Below are 14,222 nucleotides of genomic sequence, written 5' to 3'. Positions count from 1 at the left end.
TTTTTTTTTTTTGATTGGTTTGTTTTGGGTTTTTTTGTAATTACATCAGAATATCAGTAAAGAACTTAAAAGCTTTTAAGGATGGACCTGTTCTTGGTTTTGATAAGCTGGTTATCAGACTGTGCAGATACCATGACAATGTTCTTTTACTTACACACATCAAAAAGCAGGAAGCACTGGTTTTATCAAGGTCTTTTATAAACTCTTTTTAATGCAAGGAAGTTGGAGTGAGCCACCGTTGCTGTATCCTGCGGGCCCTTTGATGAAGTTTGATATACAGCGTGTTAGACAATTTTGCATGCACGCACATGGACAGCCAGCTGTGGATAGCAACAGGCTGCAGGGGAAATTTGCTAACTTAAGATATGACTAAAGTATATAGCGAAACAGAAGGAAATGAGGGGGGAAATGCAGGCCCCACAAGCTGAAATTAAATTCATCAGCTGAAATTAAAATTTTAATTTTAAGAAAATGTCTGTGTGTGGTTGCAAAGACTAGAGCCAAGGATAATTCCCAAGTGTCAGGGAAATTAAAATATAGCTGTAATTGCAAGCTTTATGCACCTCAGAATATTTTAATGTAAAATGATTTAGCAGCATCAGAAGTTTTTTAATATTTTTTTAGTTACCCTTTTTTGATTTGTTCAAAGCCACTACAAATAATTTGACTTTTGTTGGAAAAAATAAAGGTTGTGGAAGGCAGGATCCACTGAGGACTTTTTCAATTTCTGTAACTTATGGCCAACAAGCTGCAACTTTTATTAAATAGAATAATGGGATGACGCCTAAAGGCAACATTTGCTAACAGTTCTGAAAAGCAGGGGAGGCAACAGCAGCACAGAACAGACATCTGGCCTCCCTCTACCTTCGATATTCAGGTACCAAACATGCTAACTATCCAAGCTCTACCAGGCCACCTTTATTTCAAAGCCCACGTCTACCTGTGTTTTTACATGATTTAGATACTAGGCAAGTTACTGCATCTGGAAAACATCAAATGTTGCAATGAAATCTGAGAGTTTGCTGAAGTACCAGCCTTTCCCAACCACGCCAAGGAAACCAAACCACCATTATCCCCGCTGAATATAACCTCCACCTGGGAAGCAACCTTTGATGCACTGGACTCTCGTGTAGCTTGTATATGCCCCCTGCAAATCACCCAGCCAATTTTCAGTACACTACCTATTTCAGCGTTACAGGTCACATCTCAGACTGGATTGTCGTAAGTAATGCATTCATGCCTCAGCATCTTTCCATAAAAGAAAGCACAAAAACACTCCATTCCCAGTTGATGTCTTTCCTGGCATAGTCTACCAATCCGTTGGCACATCTTCAGGAGAAACTCAAGGCTGTGTTTCAGTACAGTCCAATATCACTTAACCCAAATGAGTAATTTGAGGTTTACCCACAATCAAATGGGGTGGGATGGGGTCATTAGCCAGAGCTCGCACATGATGTTAATCTGACGATTCCATTACGTGCACCACCAGATGCTCCGCTTAAAACTGGATTCTGTCTAAAAGGGAAGCCAAGCTGTGATTGCCGGTGCTGAATAGCTGCTTGTACCCGGTGAATGATGCTGTTGCTTAAAATCCAAACTGTGTCTGAAGACCACTGAAACAGTCTTTCCAAGGTTAGGAGAAAATGCAAGCACAGGGTCCCAGCCAGAATGCAGAATCATAGTGCCAGGACAGATAAGTATGAAGGGTTGATTGACCCATCTGGAGGAGGGGACGCTGTGTCCTGTCAGACGTAATCTTGAACCTAGCGGAACACTTCCCATCCAGTTCCTGAACATCTTGATTAGGGAGCCTGGCCCCAGCAATATGGGCAGCAATACCTATCAGGAATGAAAGAGACCTCAGTACTTCGTGGTCTGAGTTCACCAAGGCCAGTTGTACCCTAAGAGTAGCAAAGTGTTAGTACCGCATGGGGGAAGGGAGTAGAGTTACCAAGCAGAGACAAGATGGTATTGTCTACGGGGTGCTATGGCCTGAGATGGCCGTAATAGGTCAAGCCAGCTCACTAAGCACCTGACACAGGGGAACCAACAATCCAACATCCACTTGGTTCATTTTGAAATAACATTGTTGCAGGCCAAAACTTCAGGGATAAGAGAGATCATCCATGAGGAGACTGCCAGGCTGATGCCTGCTTCAAGCCCTAGTCACCAGCTCACCACCCCCAGTGCACCACGAAAAACTGCAGAAAAGATTGCCTGAGAGAGGAGAGAGGATTGCCCCAAGACAGTTGTCTGGACAGAGCTATATAATACTTTGTAACAAGGGGTTTGGCAGCCAACCTACCCCCCTCCATCCTCCACACCATGAATCCGCAGCAGGTATCTGAACAGCCAGCCAACCACACAACATGGCTGTCCGTAACCAGCCACCTCAACACATCCGGGTATGGCATGAGGGAATGAGTGAGGTAGTGAACTGCTCTACTTGGTGAGGGAGACTGGCTGAAAACTCCAAGAACCTTGGTCACCCTACACTGAATGAAATGCTCAGATCTGGCCTGATATGGCCACGAACACCTTTGGTCATTCCTCAGTGCCACTCCTGTCAAACACCTCCAGGCCATGGTTGTCCTGGCTTCGCTGTGGGCTCTGGCCACCCCTCACAAGCAGCTGCTAAAACCGCCTCCTGAAAATAACAGTCAGCAATGCTATTAATACATACAGCCGTGCCAGGCTCTGAAAAGACAGTGTAAATGTTACACTCTAGATCATGAAGGGGGAAGGTCCTGACCAGCTTTGGAACCTTGGATGGGGTCCTGCACATAGTATAATAAACCGTATGAACTTCAGCCTTTTTTTGTCCCACAGCTCATTATCTGACATGGTAACAGTCACTGGTATTGGGGAAGCAAACTCCAGTGAAGATGGAGTAATGTCAGTCCTCCTAGAAAACAGGGCTGCCAGTAACAGAGTGAAACTGCCGGGGCCGGTCCTCAGACCCCACACACACAGTCTAGTGCCAGCTTTGGTAGTCATGCCCCTTAAAATAAAAGGTTTTAAACATAACAAACAAGCTGTCAATAAGCAATTGTCTTAAACCTCTTCCTAGCACACAGAGATGATTTCCTACAGCTCAGCTTCAAACGTGGATAATTCCACTGCTCACAGCAGTTACATCGTAAAGAATAACACACAGACAGAGCAGCTGCTAGTCTACCGCTCAGAGTCAAGCACTGCCTTTTATAATGCTAAGTGCACTGCTACTTCAAGAGAAGTTGAAGGGTATTCATAAAGAGCTCAGTACAGTTTTGTACAAATGAGATGAAGAGGAATAGTTTCTCCTGGAGTCAAAAACAAGCACTTGGCATAAAACAGGAATCAAATATAAATTGTTTCAGCCTGTATCATTTCTAGGAGGCAGATTTTTTTAAACGATATTAATTTTTTGACCTGAAGAAGAGTTCTGAGAAACTCAAAAGCTTGTGTCTCTCTCCAACAGAAATTGGTCCAATAAAAGATATTACCTCACCCACCTTGTCTCATTAATATTTTTTTAAATTTGGGACAAAATTGATTCCAACACTCATTGAACTACCATACAAATGGCAACCAAATAGTCACAAGCCGGGGCTTTGGGTGGAGGGGGGGGGTCTGTGGCTAAGCTGTGGTACTATGAATTATTGGCTGATAAATTGTTGTTTTTACATTGCTGGGCGGTGGCCAAGGTCTTCAAACATGGCTAGTGAGTGTGGGTGCTTCCATTTGTGGGTGCCCAGCCTCAGACATGTTAAAGGAACCTACTTCTCAGTGGTTGGACTTTCTGAAAATCCAGCCCCGAATGAGTGTTCCAAGTTGGGCACCTGAAACAGCAGTCATTGTTTGAAAATCTTGGCCTGGGAGTTTAACTAGTTGTCAGAGCATTTAGAAAATATGTGAATGAAAGCCAATAATATATATAGTGCACTGCAAGCTACCCAGGTGCAGTTCTGCCTGCACAGCCTAATCCTAGCAAGTAGCCCCCTGCTGTTCCAGTTCTTGTTTGAGTAGTGTTGTGAATTGAGCTAGATTGCATTGTAGTCTTGTGCTACATCATTATATTAATGATTAAATATTAATATTAAATAATAATAAAGGGAACTAATACCCACAAAGGTATTAGTTAAAAGAACAACAACAAACCAAACTCTTATTTTCCCCTGTAATATACTCCAGATCTGTTCTCTATTCCAGAGGGGACATACTGTTCTGCTAGCATGATGTAGCATGAACACCTAACCTACTCCTTTCAGAATCATGGATATGCCATATTAAAATATTTGTAACGTTCCTGCCTGTGGGCAAAAGAGGCTAGGGGTGACACTCCCAGAATTGGCAGATCCCCTGCGATCAGTGTGCACCTTGGGGTATCCTCTAAAGATAAAGGGGCTTTCCCATACACACACACCCAGCTCCCTGTACTCACTCGGCAGCATGGCTCCCTAGAAAAAGCCTTTATAATCACAATGTGTTTTATTTGAAGCAGGATTTTTCAGTCTTAATGGGAACTGAAGCAAGTGCTGTAGGTATAACGATAGTCGCCGAAATGCCTTGATTGACTTTATGAAAGGGGAAAAGATGTTGTAGCTTGTCGGAGAATAACAGAGTTCTCACTTTTTGTTTGGGTACAGCAAGTCAGATACTTTATTTTCTCTAACAATTGCGTAGAACTCACAAGCTTTTGAGGAGCATTTTTTCTGATCCTCAACAGACTAACTCAGTATAAAATGTTAGCCCAAAAAAAAGTTTTTGTCCCTCTGTATACAAAAAAAGCCCTTGTACTGCTGTCCCTGGCAATGTCTGGGGCTGTTGGAACAGAATGAGATTTGTTAGTGCTGCATCTCTCACTTCCTGCCCAGACTCTTTGGCTAAACAAACCCTTTGACAGAAGTCCATTTGTTCTTGATTTGTGCACACGGGAGAAGGAGGGGTTTTGACATTTTGTTGCTCAAATTGCCACAGCCTCGTTCTCTGCGTCTTCCAACGCCCAAACTGATAATAGGAAAACATCAGGAAAAAGAGTATCGCTTTGAACAGTTTAATGTGTGTTTTTTAATTTCTTTTATTGGTTGAAGGGTGCAGGGACAGAATGGGATATGGGCAGAGTTTTTGATCGTGCTAGTTCTCATGTCACACTTGGATTATAGGGCCCTTTGCTACAGAATGCAGTGTATTATGGTGCTATCTGGGTTCTCCCCCCACCACCATGTAATTACTTGAAATGCAACTTCTAAGTCCTGCTAAAGGCATATTGCTTTCTTTGGTCAGCTGGCTCCCCTTCCCCACACAGCTACTCCTGTCTGACATTGGAGTGAAACTGTGTGGCTTTCCCAGTGTCAGCATATTCATGGCATGCTTCTCATTTGAAAGTTTGGAATTCCTTTACAGTGAACAGTTTTGGCCTTCTTTTTGTCTGACATGAGGAAAATCTATTCCAGAAAAACAGAAGGAAATGTAATCAAGGGAGAGTTTAGAGGGGGGGTTTCCATGCTCCCTTTCCAGTCTTTCCTTCCCCTACCCCTAAGCGCCAAAAGGTTCTGTGCATGCCGAGTGAAATGGCCTATGCACTGCGTGCCATTTACTTCAAAAGGGCGTGCTCAAGAATTTTTTCACAGCAAATGCATTGTTAATGGAAATTCACTATTCACTAATGCACCAAATTAAATCTGACCCTTTGTAACATCTGCAATATACTTACCCACGGTGTGGGAGATGGCTAAAGGTCCTGTGAGGTAGGACAGCCTGCATCTGTTTAAACTTGAATTATGTTATGTTTGAGATTGTTGGCACTATATTGTGTTAGATCCTAAACATTGCTGTTCTCTGTGAGGCCTAACCTAAGAATTATTGCCCAGTTAGGGGGTGATTGTTTCTTTTAATCAACACAGCTATGCCGCTAAAATCTCTAGCGTAGATGCAATTGTACCAGTGTAACTGTGCTTATACATGCGAGGTCTACACTATAGATTTTTGCCAGCCAGATTGATTTTGGTCACAGGTGTGAAGAAGTGTGATTTGTGACTGGCATAGCTGTGCCACCGAAAGCCTCTAGTATAGACGGAGTTATAATGGCAGAACTGAGGTTTTGCTGGTATTGCTTATTTTGCTCAGGTCAGCGAAGGGAGGAGACTGAAATAAGCTAAGCCAGCAAAAGCTCACCTTTGCCAATATGAGCTGTGCCTACGCTAGGAACACTTTACCAGTATAGCATACGGGTGTAGCTATATCAAAAAGCACTCATAGTATAGACCTAGCCAAAAGTATAGCTTATGCTGTTTGGGGGACCTGTCATCAGCATATTTACGCTGATACAGTTGCATCCACCCCAGATGGTTTTGCCAGTATAACTATATCCTTGTCAGAAAAGCTTCTTTGAGTTACTCTAGTTGCTAAACATTCACACATCTCTTTTTAGGGAAACAAAGATGTTCCCTTGCCTCAGGTACTTATTAACGAACATTTTTTTTTTTTTATCACCAGGGTTGAGAGGTGAGAGTTTGGATAACAGAGACAAGCAGTTCATGTCCTGTCTGCATTTAGAATGCAAATACTCTTGAGCCCCAAAAGACATTCTTATGTGCACATAGTATAAATTCAAATGTTGTAGGAACTTTTTAAAAGCTCTGTATCACCTTTCAACTTGCAATTTCAATTCTGTCCCTTTATTCTCATTGTTTCTCACTATTTAAGGAGGATGGGAAAGAAACCAACATCACAGAGAATAAGGTTCATAACACAATTCTCTACACACAGTAACTTTAGCACATAGGCATTAAATCCATATGTTAATCTTTTTCTGCCCTGGTAAGATTGACCCAGCAGATAGTAAGAGCTACAAAGAACTCCTTATTATGGAGGCGCTACTGGTGGCTTTGTACTTAAGGTTTTGTGGAGTTTAGAGTTAAAGCAGGGTTTCAATTCCTTTGTAATGGACAAAAAGTCATGTTTGTCATAACCAAAATTATGACATTTACTCGGAGGGCACGAATTTTATTTTTGGGAAGGTTACAACGTAAATACATTCATTGGATTAGGAGTTCAAAGGAGTTTAAAAATTACTGTTTCGGCTGGTATCTGACTTTTTTTCCAGGCCCCTTTAACCTGTGTATGGCTTTGTTTTTACACTTCAGACTTTACGTAGAAATAGATCTTCATAGTATCTTATATACAGGCTTTAAAAAAAAAAAAAACAGCAAAGTTATCAGCATTCTCCCTCATTAATATTTCTCTCTGCGCCCCAGTGACTGACACATGAAATATGTTTGTTTGACAAATGAAAGGTGGGGAAGACTATAGAACAGGGCTCTACCTAGCTCACTAAAGCAGAGTAGTTATTCTAAGAGTGCTTATGACTGTCAAAGCTCAGGCATCCTTTCCAGTTACACATGTTCGAAGATCCTTAAAAACAGGGCTCCTGTCCTGCACTGTTTCTGAGCTGGACACTAGTGGAGCTCTTGCCCTGTGGACCTTAGGAGGCATGTAAATATTCACATTCTGTGGCTGGCAGCATCCTTGGGCCATGCAATGGTTCATGGCAATGGGGGAGTAGTGGGGAGGTATCCTGGAAGAAATAGGAGATGTGGTATAAGAGATCATGTGAGAAGGAGGTTAGAGAATAGGCTGGAAGGTAGGAGTCACTCAAATTTAAACTGGATTGGCGCTCGTAACTTTTTTTTAATATTCTGTGCATACAGTTTTCTATGGGAGCTGATAGACGGCTCATGCCTTTGAAAACTCTCATCCAGAGCCTAAAGTTTTCTAAAGTACTACTACATGTTCATGGCAGTGAACAATTTAATTCCCCAAGTTTTCTATTCAATTTCCATTCATTAAATGTAGTACATCTGTAAGGCTCTGTGTGTGTGTGCATGCGCATGCAAAACTGAAGTATACAATAATGAGAAGACCGTTTAGAAAGTTTTCATATCCAGAATTTTACGTAGGATCAGATAATGGGAATCAAAGGAGGGGACTGGGCACTCAGTACAGATTACGGTATATACAGTGTCTTGAAGAACACTTGGATACAGAGTATATACAGTAATATGAATTTAAAATTCTCTGCTATTTCTATTCCATTTTTTTCAGCTTGATCCTCTTCCAGAAAAAGTCTTGCAGCAGAGAGCAAATGCCAATGCAGTGCATTCCATGGAAAAAGTAATTGAGATACACAGTAAGTATATATAAGCTTGGCTCAGATAATTCTCCTCTGAGCTGTCTCAGGCAACACTATTTTGACACCTTCATCATCTTATCGATTATAGTAAATAAATTCTCCTGAGGTCTGCGAGATTTACTTCAGCTGGTTTGCTGATGGTCAATGTACAGTAAACACCCTGTGCAACCACGAGCTGAACATGTAAGATGCAGAAGTGCATAATTGTGTAAGAGTACGTCTACACCGCTCACAGCAGCAAGCCTCCCAGTACAGGTTGATAGATGTGGGCTCACACTAGTGCTCTAAAAAGAGCTGTGTAAGACATTGTGCTTCAGGCTGGAGCTCAGGCTCTGAAACGCCCATCCACTGGGAGGCTTAAGGCACAACTTCAAAGCCCTGTCTACGCAACTTTCCTTACCATGCTAGCAGAAGCCTGACTCACTGCCCCAGGTTGTGTAGACATACCCATAGTGTTCAGACGTGAGGTCAGACAGCAGGATGATTTGTTTATCTTTTGGTTTCCTTTCTCTCACCCTAACCCAAAACCAACTATAAACCCAAGTGATGCATTTCTCTTAGTAATCGTACACATAAAGCAAATTGTCCTACTATTGCTGAAGAAATTGAGGTTGGGGTCATTTGTTAAAGGAACTAAACACAGGTTAAAGGTCAAGTTTCCTCCTTGTGCTGTGTGTGGTGGGATGTATGGGTAGTGCTTACGTGCAGCCTCTCAAGGCTATTAAAGAAGTTGAATTGGGAATTGTTACAGCTTCTAATTAAGAATGAACATTAATAGAAGTTAAACCCAGCATTGGGTAGAAGTGCTGGAATCGTAGGCTTGCCTATGCTTTTAAAAATAAAATGCTGCTGTGTCAGCATGGAGCACTTTGAACTCTTCTGCTAATGTTGTTTATTTGTAGCTCCAAGAGACCCCAAGCTAGATTGGGGCCCCAACATGCCAAACACATACACAAAGAAGAACCTGTCCCTAGGTTAAGTTATAATCTAAATAGATAAGACAAATTGGAGAAGGAAAGTGTTGTCCCCATTTTACAGGCTGGGAACCAAGGACCTGAGAAATTAAGGGCAAAATTTTCAAAAGTGAATAAGTTACTTAGGAGCTTTAAGTCACATTGGAAGTTAATTGGACTTTGGCTCCTAAGTACCTAAGTCACTTTTGAAAATGGCTCCTAAATCATTTGAGTGTTTTTGAAGTTTGCCAAAGTGTCTTGCCCAAGGTCCCACAGGCAGTCTGTGGTGGAGTCAGCACTTGAACCCATTTCTCCAGTTCAGTGCCTTAACCACAAAACAGTCCTTCCTTTTTCTGTATATTCTTCCGTAGCTCTAAATTTCTGAGGATTTTTAAGAGTCCAACTGTCCCTGCTGCTGCTTCCTCACCTAAACCTAGCTCAGGTGTTGGTGATGTTATAAACTTTTTCACAACCAGGAATTATAAAGTTTCCAAACCGCCTTGGGGCTTCAGGTGAGGAATAAGCAGCAAAAGCAGGTGAACTCTCCATTTAATATCTTCCACCTGTCTTTAGCCGTTCAAAGCAGAAGAGCAGTGATTCAGCTCTGGTTTTGGATCCAAAGTTTGATTGGAAGGATGCTGGCGAAGCATATTCAACAAAGTCTTCAGCAATGCTGGGCAGAAGTTTGTTTTCATGTGTTTCTTCCAGCACTGAATGGCCATAGAATCCAGGGTTCTTGGCAGACGGTAATTCTGACTTCGGACTGTGTTGACCTGTCAGCCTCCTCATTCCACTTTCATTTTAAATGCACCTTATTGTCTGAAGGAGACAAACTGGGGTGAAATCCTGACCCTCCCCCACCCCCAAGCCAATGGCAAAATTCCCACTGATTTCAATAGCACCAAGCTTTTACCCCTGATTTCCAAGAAACTGCTTCGTTAAAAGGACGTTCCATTGTGCTGTGCCCAGGTGTAAAGTTCAGACATACTGAAAAATTGTTGCCTCTAAATACTTAAAATGTCTTACCAAACAAACTGTTTGGGCTAATTATATGCTGGTTTACATAGCTACAGTAAACACTTACTTAAAAGCAGATCTTTATTATGACAGCACCGCTGTGATAACATATGTTAACAAAGCAGCATGACACTAAAGCCAGATATCAGCTAATAACTGTACTGTTGCTGTAGAATTAACCAGACTGTTTATCATTGTGAATCATCATAGTTACAATGTAGAAGTAAACTGGCTTTTCCATATGGAGAACTACTCAGCTTCTCGCTTCAGGAGGCCATCATTACCTCAGGTTGGCCAGCATATTTATCAGATAACCAGATCTTCAGACTGAGCACTCATGTACCAGATTCCTTTCCGCAGCTCTTGATACTAAATTGGTCACGGTGATGATTTTAAAACCATGTCTGTATTCCAGTCTTCATGTAGCCAGGGCTGCAAAATTACTATGGTATTTTTCCCCTCACTGTGTTGTGAGCCATAAAAGCAAATGAAGAAATACACTAAAAGAGCTGATGATCTGTTCCGTTTTTTGAACCATAATTTCTCCCTCTGTCTGAGACATTTGGGCTGCACCTCTCTGCTGGCAAATACTAGAGGCAGCTCAGACTTATCCATGGGTCTCTGGATGCTTTGCCACCTTGACAAAGGTTTTTCTGGCCATGCAGACAGAGCAGTGGTGCAGCACTCCTGCCTTTATCTGTTGCTAACTTGGATTTGGAAGCAAACTTCGGGGCAGCAGGGGGTAGTATCCTCCACTTCATCCCATCCCCAGTCTGTGGGGAAGGTACTTTTTCATGGATAATCCTCTGAACTGAACTACACTAAGCTCTTCCTTCTGTGTCCCTTTTCCCCGCTCCTCTCCCCCCTCCCCCCCACTCAGGCCCAAACTCAGCATGATCAACTCAGCTAAATGGAGCAGGCAAAGGCCAAGAGATGTTCCATGTGTGAGGGGAGCCGTGGAAGGGGAGCTCTGTTCCAGTTGCTCCCAGCCCACAGCTAGGGGAAGGAGCACAGAGTCTGGATGGCTTGCTGGGGTCTCTGCATCCTCCCACATCAGCCAAGACTAGGGTTACCGTATTTCAGGTTCTCAAAAAGAGAGTGGCGGGGTACACTGGGGGAGCTGGAGGGAGTGCCTGCAGCAGGGGTACTCACTGGAGGTGGGGGGGAGGGGCAGTGTCGCTCCCTGTCAACCAGCTGGCGCAAGCCCAGGATGCAGTGACAACTGTCAGTCAGTGCCTCCCTGCGGGAACCTCACCCCAGGGCTGTGAGCTGGGGGCCTGGGTGGGCGGGATCTGGCAACTGTGGCTACAGGGGAATGGACCAATCAGCTGTCGATGCAGGGGAGGGACCGATTGGGAAGCGAACCAATCGAAGCTCTTTCTAAACTGCAATGTCTGCTCAGAAAACCCCCCGGACATTGCCTGTTGCTTGAAAAATCTGCCCGGACAGAGGACGGAGGCTCAAAAAAGAGGCAATGTCCAGGAAAACCTGGCCAAGACTGCTCCAGTGCCACCTCCTCAAGAACCTCACCACCAGGCTGCAGCTCCCTGCTGCAACCCTGAGAGTGGGGGAGCCTGTGATAAATTAATACAGATTCAGGCTGTATTTACTTTTCCTTGTAAGCTGCATAGGGCTTAAGGAGGAAGGGTGGATGTGTCTTCCCCACACAAACCCCAGCCCTCCATAGGGTCTGGAGAGGAGGGATGAGACAGGCTCAGATGTGGTTGCATTTAATTGGTAGGTGATGATTCCTATATGTGTAGAGAGAGCTTTTCAAAAGTGCCCTGTGTTGGCTTTGAAAAACCGGTGGGAGTTTTAGCAAAGGCTCAATGAGAGTCAGATAGGCCAATGCTGAGTGCTTTGAAAATCTCGCCCATAATGTTTCAAGTATCAGGCTCTATCTGAATGCAAGATCATGGTGACACTGAAAGCACCAAGCCCTGAGCCTGCTCACTTTTCATAATAACTAATAACATCATCACTTTGTGGTACAGCAGCTGGCCTAACAGCCTGTTTTTATCCTATGTCTCGCTTAGGCAAGTATTGGCATTCACTCCAGCGTTACTCCTCCACGGTGGGGTACTCCTTGATCGAGGCACAGAAGTGTGAGACTGAAGAAGCAGAAACAGTAACAGCCATGGCCTCGCTGTCAGTGGGTGTGAAGCCAGCTGACAAGAGGTGAGTTCCCTCCACGTCCATCAATCTAACCGATCTCAGAGATGGAAGCCGTTAGTAGTGTGGACAGTAATGTGTGTAACCATCTGGTGATGCAGTGTAGAGTCTGACTTCATCTTTTTGTCATTTCCTTTTAACTGGACACGTTCCCAGTATCGTCAGGGTAATTATTTCAACAGTAAGTGGCTCCTGCCCCTCTGTTTTATTAAACCCTCTCAGACTAGCCAGGAGAATGGTGACAGTGCCAACCATGTCTTAATATGCTATACACACTGGCTCCTCTGGTCCAAAGCAGCCGAGCACACGCATTCATCAAGACTGGAGGGGAGTCAGCTCTTCAGTGCGATGATCTTGAACTTTAGAAAACCTGGAGAAATGCTGCTCTTTCCACTTGTAGCAAACTCTCCAAAAAGTTTAAAAGACAGTTTAATTCTTGACAGCCTGGGTGAGTAAAACTTACATGGGTTGGTAGGGGAGGGTTCGCAAACTGGGTGTTAGTGAGAGTTTTGGGGAAAACACACATTAGTGCACTAGAGAAAGTGTAACACTTTTGTACACAGCACACTGTGAATTTCTCATCCTTATCATGCCCCTGCCCTTTTTTCTTTTTCTCCCTCCCCCGATTCTGCCTCCTTTGGGTGAAATTGTTTACAGACCAGATGATGAGCCCATGGAAGAGGAGCCTCCCATGTAGCGTTCACCTTTGAGCTGGAGTTCTCCTGTTTGTTCGTCTTTGTCTTGAAGCTCTGCCAAGAAGCTTTCTCTTGTTACTCCTGCGTCCTGTCATGGTTTTCTTGCAGAATACAGAAGGGACAACCAGGTGTAAAACACAGCAACAGAAAAATCTCTCCATAGATATATATACACACGTATACAGTATATACAGAAAAGGAAAAATGCTGGTGAAGAGCAGCAGTGTTGAAGACAAGCACGTAGCTGGGCACTCTTCCTCTGGTCCTCAATGGAAGCCGTAAGGGGAACAAAGCCCATGAAAGTCTTTGGCAAAGTTGTCAATTTTTTCTAAAAAAAATAATTAAATCAAAGATTCAACAACACAAAAACAAACAAACTTCATTTAAAACTGGTGCTTAAAGTTTGATTACCCACAATTCAGCAATCTCCGTTTGAACCACTTAACCCATCTTGTAGTTTTGTTTCTTGGATTTTTTTTTTTAAATGGCTCTCGTCTACCTGTGAGTCAGACATTCTCTTCAAAACCAGAACAATGCGAGATGGTGTATTTTTAATGGGGAGGGTGGGGGAAAGAGGACTAGTCTATATATATATATATATATAAAATACAAAAAAAAAAAAAGAGGAAATGGAGCTCAGAAGGAGTCGGCTTTAGTAACTCCAAAGCCATCTGAAGATGAGTTTGTGCCTTTTTTTTTAATTGAGCTGATGGATTTGGTGCAGCTGGATTTTCTGAAGTTTGAGGAACAATGCCTTAAGAAAAAGAACAGCAGCAGTTTGTCAACATATTTCCTCTGGGAAAGCCAAGAACTGCCATCAGGAAGGAAGACTGGTTTGTGCTGGCATGATTACTGGAAGCAGGCATCAGCTGGATAGAGCATCTCCAAAACTGTCTAAAGTTTGGATTTTTTGTTTTGTTTTATTGCTGTGGGGAAAAAATTAAGGTAGTTGCCAAGGAAGTGGCAAATACTGTTGGATCTTTGAAATTCAACCAATCTTGAAAACAAATTTTCAAACATTTTCTCTCTCTGACATTATGTAGAAATTGAATTTACCAATCTGGTTGTTGAAGCATGCAATAGAGACAACTGCAGTTTTAAGATTGGAATGCTTTTCATTAAAAGCAACTAGCATGAGATATTGCTTAAATTGTTAGGGGTGTGTGTGTGTATGTGTGTGTGTGTGTGTATGTATGTATGTATGTATGTGTA

The 14,222-nt window shown here is 43.0% G+C and overlaps 1 protein-coding gene and 1 pseudogene across 2 annotated transcripts in view; both read left to right on the top strand.

Moving 5' to 3' along the window:
• Window positions 1-13,566, top strand: part of HDAC4 (histone deacetylase 4) — a 439,152-nt gene extending 425,586 nt beyond the window's left edge. For both annotated transcript variants that reach the window (XM_024194087.3, XM_024194086.3), the window contains exons 25-27: window positions 8,086-8,170; window positions 12,180-12,321; window positions 12,973-13,566. In XM_024194087.3, the coding sequence (XP_024049855.1) occupies window positions 8,086-8,170; window positions 12,180-12,321; window positions 12,973-13,012 (267 nt within the window). In that variant the 3' untranslated portion in view covers window positions 13,013-13,566. The remainder of the gene's footprint in view (window positions 1-8,085; window positions 8,171-12,179; window positions 12,322-12,972) is intronic.
• Window positions 13,567-13,719: 153 nt separating this feature from the next.
• Window positions 13,720-14,222, top strand: part of LOC112102679 — a 4,513-nt pseudogene continuing 4,010 nt past the window's right edge.

This window comes from Terrapene carolina, unplaced genomic scaffold (assembly GCF_002925995.2).
Source record: "Terrapene carolina triunguis isolate 2854851 unplaced genomic scaffold, T_m_triunguis-2.0 Scaffold173, whole genome shotgun sequence".
Lineage (NCBI taxonomy): Eukaryota > Metazoa > Chordata > Testudines > Emydidae > Terrapene > Terrapene triunguis.
Note: the sequence above shows the minus strand (reverse complement) of the source record. Positions and strands in the feature narration are given on the sequence as shown.